Source organism: Xenopus laevis, chromosome 6S, assembly GCF_017654675.1.
Source record: "Xenopus laevis strain J_2021 chromosome 6S, Xenopus_laevis_v10.1, whole genome shotgun sequence".
NCBI classification, from domain to species: Eukaryota; Metazoa; Chordata; class Amphibia; order Anura; family Pipidae; genus Xenopus; species Xenopus laevis.
Window position 1 is genome coordinate 55,829,535 of NC_054382.1, and position 13,895 is coordinate 55,843,429.

General features: G+C 44.5%; 1 protein-coding gene across 2 annotated transcripts in view; it reads right to left on the bottom strand.

Annotated features, from left to right (window-relative positions):
* Positions 1-13,895, bottom strand: part of atpsckmt.S (ATP synthase c subunit lysine N-methyltransferase S homeolog) — a 77,861-nt gene that overhangs the window by 31,745 nt on the left and 32,221 nt on the right. For both annotated transcript variants that reach the window (NM_001095448.1, XM_041567217.1), the window contains 1 exon segment: positions 9,358-9,495. In NM_001095448.1, the coding sequence (NP_001088917.1) occupies positions 9,358-9,495 (138 nt within the window).

The following is a 13,895-nucleotide window of genomic DNA, read 5'->3' on the forward strand; positions in this document are numbered from 1 at the left end:
GTTAGGCAGGATTTAAAAGCTCATATAAAGGAGGAGTCGTCGTTTGGTGGAGTGCTTCACCCATTGTAAAGAATCCAGCAAATTAATTGTAGGAGTATGCTATAGACCCCCTAATGTAAGTGAGGAGAAAGAGACAAAGCTCCTAATGCAAATAGAAAAGGCTGCTAGTTTAGGTAAAGTAATGATATGGGGGATTTTAATTACCCAGATATTGACTGGAGCAACAGTACTGCTAGATCAGTTAATGGGAACAAGTTTATAAACTTATTGCACAACAATTTTTTAGCACAGGTTGTTGAGGAACCAGAAAAAAATGCTATTCTTAATTTAGTGATCTCAAATGACCCAGAATTTATAGCAAATGTGCAAATCATTGAACCCCTGGGTAATAGTGACCATAATGTTATATCTTTTAATGTCTGGTGCAAAAAACAAAAATATACTGGGGCAAAAAAAAAACCATGAATTTTGGAAAAGCTAATTTTAGTACCTTGAGGGCTGCCCTACAGAGCATTGATTGGGGCATTAGGTTTTCAACTAAAAACACAGAACAGAAATGGTTGTCCTTTAAAATGATATTAAATCATTACTGTTCTCAATTTATTCCCTTAAGGACTAAACGTAGAAGCTCTAAGAATCATCCTGTGTGGCTTAATACAGAAGTAAAGAAGTTAATGGGAAAGAAGAGAAAGGCATTTAAAAACTACAAATCTGTAGGGACAGAAGCTGCATTTAATGAATATAAACACTGTAATAAATGTTGTAAATCAGCAATCCGGAAGGCTAAGAAAAGAAATGAAGAGTTAATTGTGGTGGAGGTGAAAACTAACCCTAAAAAGTTTTTTAAATAAATTAATAGTAAAAAGATGCAGGTTGAGAGTGTTGCTCCATTAAATAATGGTACCAGTATGGTTGTAACAGATATAGAAAAGGCAAATGTGTTAAATCAGTTCTTTTCTTCATCGTCTTGGTTCACAGGCTCACTTTATAACTGCACGAATTCTGCACGGTTCAGCTCAATCTAGTCAGTGGCTGACACAGGATATAATTCAAAAAGCTTTAATACAAATTAATGTAAACAAGGCTCCAGGGCCTGATGGCATACACCCCCGGGTTCTAAGAGAGCTTAGTTCAGTTTTAGACCAGCCCTTATTTCTGATTTTCTCAGATTCACTGTCATCTGGTATGGTGCCTATGGATTGGAGAAAAGCTGATGTTATTCCAATATTTAAAAAGGTATTACGATCTCAGCCTGGCAATTATAGGCCAGTAAGCTTGACATCTGTGGTGGGCAAATTATTTGAAGGCTTGTTAAGGGATCACATTCAAAATTTTGTCCTAATGAATGGCATTATGAGCAACAATCAGCATGGCTTTATGAAGGATAGGTCATGTCAGACGAATTTGATTGCATTTTATGATGTGGTAAGTAAGATTCTGGACAGTGGGGGGGGGCAGTAGATGTGATCTATTTGAATTTTGCCAAAGCCATACTGTGCCCCACAAACGACTGCTTTCTAAACTAAGGTCTGTTGGGCTTAATGAAGTTGTTTGCACGTGGATAGGAAACTGGCTACAGGATTGGGTACAGAGGGTGGTTGTTAATGGGACATTCTCTGCTTGGAGTAAGGTTCTTAGTGGGGTCCCCCAGGGCTCAGTATTGGGTCCACTTTTATTTAACTTGTTCATTAATGATTTAGGGGAGGGTGTTGTAAGTAATGTATCAGTGTTTGCAGATGACACAAAATTATCCAGCCCAATTAATTCCATCCAGGATGTGGCATCCTTGCAACATGATCTTGACAAACTGGCAATCTGGGCAGCTAAGTGGCAAATGAGATTCAATGTTGATAAATGTAAGGTCATGCACCTGGGATGTAAAAATATCCAAGCCACTTATACCCTTAATTGGACTGCACTAGGCAAATCCATTGTGGAAAAGGACCTTGGAGTCCTTGTAGATGATAAACTTGGCTGTAGCAAGCAATGTCAGTCAGCAAGCATCAAGGGCAAATAAGGTCTTGAGCTGTATTAAAAGGGGCATAGAGTCAAGGGAGGGGGGGGTCATTCTTCCACTGTATAGAGCACTTGTAAGTATCTAGAATATGCCGTACAGTTTTGGTCTCCAGGACAGGACATTATTTTATTAGAGAGGGTACAGAGAAGGGCAACTAAGCTGGTAAATGGTATTGAAAATCTTAGCTATTGTAATGGGGGCCCGAAGGCGCAGTAATAGTGTAGACCAAAGAGGAGACCAAACCAAGTTCGAGGTACAAGAGGGTTTATCAAAAAGAATCGTCAAGGTACAGGCAATTAGATCAGACCAGGCAGCAGACAACAGGAATCGTAATAACAGGCAAGAGTCGGTACACAAGAATCAAGAGCAATATAAATCACACCCAGGAACAGACGAACAGGAACCTATAGTTGGGCAGGGACTGGAAGGGGAGAGAGGTTTAAGTAGTCTCTGAGTTTGGCGCCAAAGTTGACGCACTGGCGTCAGACGCTGACGTGCTTGCGTCAAACGCAGACGCCAGCGTACCCACGCTGACGTCCTGTCGCCGGCGCCCATTCTGACGCCGGCGTCCATTCCGTCGCCGGCGGCCAATCCGGGAGCAGGAAGACGATGACACCATGGAGCTGCGCCCATCAGGAACCATGCGGAGAGGCAGGAGGTCGCCATCTTGGACGCCATCTTTGGAAGGTGAGTTAGAATCCATTACAGTACCCCCCTCCTTAGGGGGGGCCCCAGGACCACTGAGACTAGGAGAAGAAGGGAAAAGTCTATGGAACTTACGGACCAAGGCAGGCGCATGGACGTCTGAGTTCCTCACCCAGGAGCACTCCTCCGGACCGAACCCTTTCCACTCGATGAGGTACTGAAGAGTACCCCTGGAAAAACGAGAGTCCAAAATCCTCTTGACTTCGAATTCCTGGTGACCATCAACCAAGACAGGAGCTGGGGAAGAAGAAGAAGAACAAGACACAGCAGGCTTAAGTAACGAGACATGAAAGACATTTGGAATCCGCATCTCCGGAGGAAGTTGAAGGCGGACCGCCACAGGGTTGATGACTTCGACAACAGGATAAGGACCGATGAACTTAGGACCAAGTTTGGGAGTGGGAATCTTCAGACGAATATTACGAGTAGAAAGAAAAACTTTGTCACCAGGAGTATATGGAGGGGCAGGAACTCTTCTCTTATCGGCAAACCTCTTCTGAGCCAGGGAACTCTTCTCCAAATTAGTGGCAGTGGCCTCCCAGATAGCCAACATGTGAGCAGCTTGGTCGTTGGCCGCAGGAACGTTGGTGAGAAGAAGATCTTGAGGAAAGGCCAACGGATTCCGACCATAAACACAGAAGAAGGGAGATTTTAGGGAAGAGGAATGTCGCATTATTGTGAGCGAACTCAGCCCAAGGAAGAAGATCTGACCAATCGTCCTGGCACAGAGACACATGACAGCGCAGAAACTGCTCCAAAGCCTGGTTGACCCGTTCAGCGGCACCATTGGATTGAGGGTGGTAAGCAGAGGAAAATTGGAGAGAAATATTAAGGGCCTTGCATAGCGACCTCCAGAACTTGGATATGAATTGAGAACCCCGATCAGAAACAATCTCAGCAGGAAAACCATGAAGACGAAAAATATGTTTAATAAAAAGTTCAGAAAGTTCAGAGGCAGAAGGCAATTTCCGAAGAGGAGTAAAATGAGCCATTTTACTAAATCTGTCGATCACCACCCAGATCACAGTGTGGCCGGAGGATAAGGGCAGATCGACAATGAAATCCATTGCCACATGAGTCCAAGGGCGAGAAGGGATGGGCAACGGCAGGAGAAGACCTTTGGGAGAAGAATGACTAGCTTTAGAGACAGCACAGGTAGCACAGGAAGAAATAAAGTCTTTCACGTCCTTTCTCATCGATGGCCACCACACCAAGCGTGACAGGAGTTCAGTGGTCTTCTCAATCCCCGGGTGACCAGCTTGTTTGGAATTGTGGGCTTGAGATAGGATGGCCTGGCGACACTCAGGTGGAACAAAAGCAACCCCCAAGGGAATGTTATCAGGAGCAGAGGCCTGGGCAGAAAGAAGTTCAGAAGCCAAGGAGGGAAACAGGGCAGCAATAATCTTGGAAGGAGGCACAATAGGTTCAGGATCTTCAGAACAAGAAATCTCGGGAACAAAACTCCTGGACAGCGCATCAGCCTTTCTATTTCTTGAGCCAGGACGAAAGGTGATGATAAAATTAAAACGGGAGAAGAATAAAGACCATCTGGCTTGACGAGGATTTAAACGTTTCAGGGACTGGATAAATTCAAGGTTCTTGTGGTCTGTAAAGATGGTCACAGGAATAGAAGATCCCTCAAGTAGATGCCTCCACTCCTCCAGGGCCAATTTAACCGCAAGCAGTTCACGATTCCCAACGTCGTAATTCTGCTCGGGAGAAGAGAATTTTTTGGAGAAGAATGCACACGGATGTAACTTCCCATCCGAAGAAGACCTTTGAGATAAGACGGCTCCAGCTCCCACATCAGAGGCGTCCACTTCAAGGAAAAAGGGTAGAAGAGGTTCGGGGTGTCTCAGAATCGGTGCAGAAGAAAAGGCCACTTTCAATGTTTCAAAGGCTTCCACAGCTAGAGGGGGCCAGTGCTGAGGTTTGCCCCCTTTTCGAATGAGAGCAAGAATAGGAGAAATCTTGGAAGAAAAGCCTTTAATGAACTGCCTATAATAATTGGCAAAGCCAATAAACCTCTGAATAGCCTTGACGCTGGTGGGTAGAGGCCAATCAAGAATTGCAGTAACCTTGGCTGGATCCATCTTGAACCCCTGCTGTGAGATTATATACCCAAGGAAAGGGATGGAAGGCACCTCGAAAGAACACTTCTCCAACTTGGCGAAGAGATTATTCTTTCTAAGACGAAGAAGAACTTCCTTCATCTGACAACGGTGTTCCTGAAGATCTTTGGAGAAAATGAGGATATCATCCAGGTAAACAACTACACATTGCCCCAATAAATCTCTGAAAACGTCATTTACAAACTCCTGGAAGACCGCGGGGGCATTGCATAGACCAAATGGCATTACTAGGTACTCATAATGCCCGTCACGAGTATTGAAAGCGGTCTTCCATTCATCGCCCTCTCGGATCCGAATGAGGTTGTAGGCGCCCCGAAGATCAAGTTTGGTGAAGAGATTAGCGCCTCTCAACTGATCGAAAAGTTCAGAGATTAAGGGGAGAGGGTAACGGTTTTTGATAGTGATTTTATTCAGCCCTCTATAGTCGATGCAGGGCCGCAGACTGCCATCCTTCTTTTCGACAAAGAAAAAACCTGCTCCAGCAGGAGACGATGAGGGACGAATGAACCCTCTCTGGAGATTCTCCTGAATGTAGGTTTTCATGGCAGCTGTTTCAGAAGGAGACAGAGGATAGGTGCGGCCACGAGGAGGCATGGAACCAGGTAAGAGCGCAACTGGGCAGTCGTAGGGTCGATGGGGAGGAAGAATCTCAGCGGAGCCCTTATTGAAGACATCCGAAAAGGATTGATATACAACTGGAAGAGAGGGCTTAGAAGACACAGAGGAAACTTTGACAATGGGCACAGCAGGTAAACAGTTCTGTTGGCAATGTGGACTCCAACGGGCAACTTGTGAAGAAGACCAATCAATGACTGGGTTATGGGTGCATAACCATGGAAGACCCAGAACAATAGGAGTAGAAGGGCAATCAATAAGAAGAAAGGACAGTCTCTCCAAATGCAGGGTGCCCACTTTAAGAGAAAGTTCCGGGGTGGTCTGTGAAATGATGGCAGAAGACAGAGGACGATCATCAATTGCCAGAGCTCGCAGAGGAATAGTCAGAGGAAGAAGAGGAACAGTATGTCGGCTGGCAAAAGTCTTGTCCATGAAATTCCCGGCAGCACCAGAATCTATGAAGGCTTGAACCGAGATTCTCCGGGAGCCAAACTGGATCTGTGCCGGAAGTAGGAAACGATGACCAGACGGTCGGGGAGAAGGACAAACTCCACCCAGGTAAGTTTCCCCAACCATACCGAGGTATTGGCGTTTTCCTGGCTTCACAGGACACTCGAGGACGGAGTGAGCTTTGCCCCCGCAGTAGAGACATAATCCCGCCGCCTTTCTCCGGTTCTTCTCCTGTTCGGAAAGACGGGCCCGTCCAATCTGCATCGATTCCTCAGCAGACGTAGGAGAGGAAGAAGCAGAAGTCGCAGGAGGTGGAGAGGGCGAGAAGTAAGCAGGGGTCTCTGGAAGCGGGGGGCCAGGATAGGCTGGAAACGAGGGTTCTTCTTAGAATACTCACGGTCTAGCTCGACCTGGAACTCCCTCTGGCGAGTATCAACCTTCACGGCCAAGGCGACCAACTCTTCCCAGCGGGAAGGAATTTTCCGGGATACGAGGTCGTTCTTTATTCTTATAGCTAGGCCGTTGTAGAAGGCAGCATGGTAACCGTCATTGTTCCACGACGTCTCCGCTACCAGGGTGCGAAACTCAATGGCATACTCAGGAACCGAGCGGGAGCCTTGCTGGAGCTGGAACAACCGAGCCGAAGAAGCTATGGCTCGTCCAGGAGCATCAAACACCGTCCGGAACTCATGGAGAAAAGCACAGGCATTATCGATCAGAGGATCCTTCTTTTCCCAAAAGGGTGATGCCCATTCTAGGGCCTTTCCCTGCAGACGGGAAATAACATAACCCACTTTGGCTCGCTCCGAGACAAACTGACCTGGCAGAAGGTCAAACTGGATCTCACATTGGATAATGAACCCTCTGCAAGCGTCAGGATCACCACTGTAGAGAGGAGGTGCGGGGATGCGAGTCTCGGAGACTTGGAGCGGGGTTGCAGGTACAGCAACTGGTGCCACGGGAATCAAGGTAGACACTTTCTCCAGGACTGCGCCAAAGTGAGACTGGAGTACTTCATAAGAGTCAATTCGGGAAGCCAAGGCTCGAATGGTTTCACCAAGATCAGGCGAAGCATGAGTCTCCTCCAAAGGGTCCATGGCCCAACTATACTGTAATGGGGGCCCGAAGGCGCAATAATAGTGTAGACCAAAGAGGAGACCAAACCAAGTTCGAGGTACAAGAGGGTTTATCAAAAAGAATCGTCAAGGTACAGGCAATTAGATCAGACCAGGCAGCAGACAACAGGAATCGTAATAACAGGCAAGAGTCGGTACACAAGAATCAAGAGCAATATAAATCACACCCAGGAACAGACGAACAGGAACCTATAGTTGGGCAGGGACTGGAAGGGGAGAGAGGTTTAAGTAGTCTCTGAGTTTGGCGCCAAAGTTGACGCACTGGCGTCAGACGCTGACGTGCTTGCGTCAAACGCAGACGCCAGCGTCCCCACGCTGACGTCCTGACGCCGGCGCCCATTCTGACGCCGGCGTCCATTCCGTCGCCGGCGGCCAATCCGGGAGCAGGAAGACGATGACACCATGGAGCTGCGCCCATCAGGAACCATGCGGAGAGGCAGGAGGTCGCCATCTTGGACGCCATCTTTGGAAGGTGAGTTAGAATCCATTACAGCTATGAGGAAAGACTGGCCAAATTGGGGATGTTCACGCTGGAGAAGAGGCGCTTAAGGGCTGATATGATGACTATGTATAAATATATAAGGGGATCATATAATAATCTCTCTAATGCTTTATTTACCAGTAGGTCTTTCCAGCTGACACGAGGTCACCCATTCCGATTAGAAGAAAATAGGTTCCGCCTAAATATTCGGAAGGGGTTTTTTACAGTGAGAGCTGTGAAGATGTGGAATTCTCTCCCTGAATCAGTTGTACAGGCTGATACATTAGATAGCTTTAAGAAGGGGTTGGATAGCTTTTTAGCAAGTGAGGGAATACAGGGTTAGGGGAAATAGCTCATAGTCCAAGTTGATCCAGGGACTAGTCCATTTTGGAGTCAGGAAGGAATTTTTCCCCCTCTAAGGCAAATTGGAGAGGCTTCAGATGGGTTTTTTTTGGCTTCCTCTGGATCAACTGGCAGATAGGTAGTTAATAAAAAGAAGAAAAAAAAGGTTGAACTCGATGGACATGTGTCTTTTTTCAACCTTACTTACTATGTTAATATATATATATAACGTATCCCAGCCCTTGCAATACATGTATATTAAATATTAATAAGCAGAGTATATGGGCATTATCTCAGCAAGAAGTAGGTGTTTGGATGACAGGATAACAGACAATGATATAAATCTGAGTGTCTGATCATCTCTTAAATTATATTAATGTAAGAACTTTTTCACCAGCCCTATCAGAGATTACTTGATGTGATACACATGTTAATTGTCTGATGTCAGGAATGAGACTTAAGGTGGCCATAGACGCAAAGATATTGTCGTACAAATCGAAGTTTCATATGATTTTCGGACTGTGTGTGGATTGTCTACAACGGAGAAAAGGAACATTTTTAAAAATTAGATTAAAGTGATACTGACACTAAAAAATTACTTTTTAAAATATGAATTTGCATTAAAAGTTACCTATAGGTCATGCTGATTGTTTTTGCTGAGAGGTTTGTTTTTGTAAGTAATTGTTAGTCGAAGTTCTTAAACCCATCTCAGCCTGTCAATTAAAGTTTCTAATGCTGACGGACTCCTGCTGCACAAATATGGCAGATTCACAGGAAGTCAGATAGGTAATGTAAAAGCATTGGGCAAATATTTTATGGCAAAATTATAAGAAGGATGCAAAATCAATTTTATGGTAGATATAAAAAAAGGTTCAATTTCTGGTGTCAGTATATCTTTAAATTAGTTTTAAATGAACTCTATGGTAGTTGGTCTTCCTATTATTCAGAGCTTTCTGGATGATGGATTTCTGGATAAGGGATCCCATGCCCACGGATATATTTTGACCTGCTGCCATTGAGGTCCAATGTGCCATATCAGCGCATGCACATTGTCACTTCCTTTCGACCGTGGCCCACAAGGTACCCCCTCCCTCCAATAGCGAATTGAATGAAGAAGTATCAGCCCTAGGCAGAGGCCCATGAGTGCCTACATGGTAAATACACCATGTAGAACTTGAAGTGGGGTCAACCAATAGAATATTTATAGTTGCTGTTGCCAGTCTTTCAAGAAGGTTCTATTTGTTTTAGTTACATGGGAGTTTCTTTTATCTTTGCTGAGGAGTGGCCATTCCATATCGGACTTCATTTTTTTAAAAATTTAATTCTACAGATGTGCAGTATCACAATAACTGTGAGGCTATTTATAAATGTTCTTTCACTGTCACTGAATTTCTATCACAAATACCTGTACAATGTGAATTTAAAAATGAATATTATATTGTGTAAGAAGAGAAGTTTACTAAAGCATGCTTTTTATACCTTCCATAAATCTGAAACATAAAATCTGGTATGATGGTGTACACCTTCTCTCCATGCACGAAAACGGGAATACCAAACAAGCCATGGATTTAATTCATAGCCAACAGCTTGGAAACCTTCTTTTGCTGCAGCTATTACCTTAAAAGAAAAAGGAAACAATTTTATAAGTAAATGAATATATATGTGTATACGTCTGCAAAGTGTCTTCACTCTGACCATGTCAATAAAGAGTGCACAGTAAGGGTACATGCTAAGATTTGGGGAGATTTAGTCACCCGGCGACAAATCCCCTCTTGTTCCGGTGACTAATCTCCCCGAAAAGCCTTCCTGCCGGTTAGAATCTAAATCGCCGGCGGGATGGCACTCAGAGCACTTCATTTTCCGATGTTTAGAAAACGAAGCACTCCAATTGCCATCCCGCCAGCGATTTAGATTCTAGCCGGCGGGAAGTCTTTTTGGGGGTGTTTAATCGCCCAAAAAAGAGGCGATTTGTCGCCGGGCAACTAAATCTCCCCAAATCTTAGCATATGCCCTTACTTTAAATTGTAGTTGGTCCTCCAAACACCACTAAGACCTTTATCTAGGTCAATTAAAACGTTGTACACAGATGTTATGTGCATAAACATTTTTTACTTATCTAGAGTGTGCTGGTCCTACCTGCAAAACTTTACATATTTTTGACTGTGCATCAATCAAAAAGCAGTGCTACAGTGCAGGAACATTTTTCAAAATCACACACACACACACACACAATCACACAATCACACAATCTGTGAAGAACCGGCACAACTCGTAATCCGCTGTGTTATTTGCCTGGGTGCTATCAGCAAAAAAGCATCATGAATATTCAGAACCAAAGCGAGCACTCTCAGGTCGTATTAGTCCAATAAAAGTGTTTTTATTTAACAAACAGAAGCTGACGTTTCGGCTAGCACTTTTAAGGGATGACATTCAAAATTTTGTCCTAGTGAATGGCATTATGAGCAGCAATCAGCATGGCTTTATGAAGGATAGGTCATGTCAGACAAATTTGATTGCTTTTTATGATGAGGTAAGTAAGATGCTGGACAGTGGGGGGGGCAGTAGATGTGATATATTTGGATTTTGCCAAAGCGTTTGATACTGTGCCCCACAAACGACTGCTTTCTAAACTAAGGTCTGTTGGGCTTAATGAAGTCGTTTGCACATGGATAGGAAACAGGATCGGGTACAGAGGGTGGTTGTTAATGGTACATTCTTTACTTGGAGTAAGGTTCTTAGTGGGGTCCCCCAGGGATCGGTATTAGGTCCACTTTTATTTAACTTGTTCATTAATGACTTTAGGGGAGGGTGTTGTAAGTAATATATCAGTGTTTGCAGATGACACAAAACTATCCCGCCAATTAATTCCATGCAAGATGTGGCATCCTTGCAACACGATCTTGACAAACTGGCAATCTGGGCAGCTAAGTGGCATATAAGATTCAATGTTGATAAATGTAAAGTCATGCACCTGGGATGTAAAAATATCCAAGCCACTTATACCCTTAATGGGACTGCACTAGGCAAATCCATTATGGAAAAGTAGATGATAAGTGTTACAGCACAAAGCTGTGAGAGGACGTGGGCATAGGGTAGGACTCACAAACAAAGCTCCTTTTAGGGAATGAGCCCTTTATTTAGCATGGCAACTTCACGAAACAGGCTTTTCTCAGAGTCTAGATGGTAGCCAGCCTGCATTCATTGAGTCTGCATGAGGATAATGCCAGGGTTGGGCACTGCTACTGCTGGTCACTGGAACATGTGGGTACAGCTGTGATGGTTTACAGCTGGGCAGTCTCTGTGATCTTCCATTTGTATAAAAAGACTAACTAATTGGAATTCTTAACAGCCACCTTTGTAAGCCAGAAAGGGAACAGCCCCTGTCGTAAATGCAGAACAGGGTTTGAGTCCTTCTGCCAACCACAAAGGCAGCTTCCACAAGGGCCAATCACATGATAGGCCAGGCGTGCCATTATAAGGACCAATCCGACCATGAATTATAATGGCGCCAATCACAGCTAATACTGTTTGGCCAATGGGGTGCCATTTGGGGAGCATGCCCAGTTTAGTCTGAATGTAGGATCCAGACAGTACACATCTCTTGGGGTCATCTATGTGTATTGAGTTACAGAGGGTGCTGGTTTGTTTGCCCTCACAGTAGGGGTCACTTACCAAAGAATGCAGGTCTGGCTATCCAACATCAAAAACCACATAGGGAAAGGAGCAAAGGTTATCACACACATACCATTTGTTGAAGCAGTTAGAAGCAACTAAGCCATAACATAATACTTGACATTTTTCCCTCCCGATTAAAAGTTTGTTTTATCACAATAAACTTGGCTGTAAACTAGTAGATGATAAACTTGGCTGTAGCAAGCAATGCCAGTCAGCAGCATCAAGAGCAAATAAGGTCTTGAGCTGTATTAAAAGGGGCATAGAGTCACGGGAGGAGGGGGTCATTCTTCCACTGTATAGAGCACTTGTAAGGCCCCATCTAGAATATGCAGTACAGTTTTGGTCTCTCTCTAATACAATAATGTCCATCACTCAAACAGGACATTATTGTATTAGAGAGGGGACAGAGAAGGGCAACTAAGCTGGTGAAAGGTATGGAAAATCTTAGCTATGAGGAAAGACTGGCCAAATTGGGGATGTTCATGCTGGAGAAGAGGCGCTTAAGGGTGATGTGATAACTATGCATAAATATATAAGGGGATCATATAATAATCTCTCTAATGCTTTATTTACCAGTAGGTCTTTCCAGCTGACACGAGGACACCCATTACGATTAGAAGAAAAGAGGTTCCGCCTAAATATTCGGAAGGGTTTTTTTACAGTGAGAGCTATGAAGATGTGGAATTCTCTCCCTAAATCAGTTGTACAGGCTGATACATTAGATAGCTTTAAGAAGGGTTTGGATGGGAATACAGGGTTATGGGCGATAGCTCATAGTACAAGTTGATCCAGGGACTAGTCCGATTGCCATTTTGGAGTCAGAAAGGAATTTTTTCCCCCTCTGAGGCAAATTGGTGAGGCTTCAGATGTTTTTTTTTGCCTTCCTCTGGATCAACTCGCAGTTAGGCAGATATAATAAAAAAAAATAAAAAAAGGTTGAACTTGATGGACGCGTGTCTTTTTTCAACCTTACTTACTATGTTACTATGTCCTAAGTATAAATACTTTAACAGTTCTGTCAGAGTAAATCATAGCATGATAATACTACCACAGAATAGTGATGTGCGCGCTGGCATGATACCCGCGGGTCGGCAGGTTCGGGCCAACCTCTCACCCCCATTTGTGGGTGGCCACCTTACACTGCCAGCTTCCGACTTCCACTTTTATGGCCCCGTGCCTGCTCGCCCCTTTTGTGACGTCCTCGGTGTGGCTGGTCTATAAAAGCAACCCTGAAGTTGGGCTCTAGGTGGGTTAGAGTCGGGTGTGGGGAAGATGGAAGTTAAGAATGAAGGGTGGGGCTCCCTGTGCTGCCGTGACTGGACTCTGAGAAAGGGATTTACCGGGGAGTATAAAACATCCCATTTCCTCATATCGTCCCTAGGGAGCACAGGACAGTAGGGTTAGTACCAGAGCAGAATGTAGTGAGGGACTCTAAGAAGGTAATAGAAGGAATAACATTAACACTATTGAATGGTTTTGTATGAAGAGAAGTATGAAGAGATCTTGCTGTCACATGTATGCTACCAGGGCGGCCATCACCTTTGTGAACACTCGTGGAGCTGACTCCTTCATAAAAATCAATATAACTGCCTCTAATATATCAAAATGAAAGTCTGTTTCTCACTTTAATTGGCCTAGGATTTTACACTGCTGCAAGTCGGCAGGAGTTGTGTTCCGCCCAGCTGAGGATTCAGCTGACCTCTGCCTACGCCAATCTACTTTGTGTGCCTAACTGAATCTTTATTGAATGGTTTCGTATTAGTTGAGACCAGTGTCATAGGGCTAGATAAATCGGCCTGAGTTTGAGTATGTTGATGTGAATTGTGGTCTCTTTGAGGGACCATCTGCCTTGTACTGTTCTGTGGTTGAATACTCCTCTCCAGCCTTTGAGGCTGGCATTGGTCGTAATTAGCAGCCATTCTAAGATGTAAATCTTTCCTCTTTTGAGGTTGTTGTGTTGGGTCCCCAACATCAGGGACATTTTTATCTGTTGAGATAAGGTGATCTGAGCGTCTAGTTTGCGGTGCACTAAGAGCCATTTCCGAAGCGATTTCTAGCTGTATGGGGCGCATGTGAAACTGTAGTACCTCTATAGAGGAGGACATGAGGCCTAGCAGATGCATGCAGCCTTTGATTTATACCGTATGTACTCACAAGTGGCCTTGCGGCTCCTTGAATTTTGGCTTGTTTGTCATGATGTCAGGCAAACCCTGTGGGTGCTTGAATTGAACTGCACCCCTAGGAATACTATTGACTGTGAGGGAATAAACAAGCGCTTTGTGACGCTGGTCTTCCAGCTCCACTAGGATCTCGTTACACCTTTTGGTGTTGCTGAGGGTGGT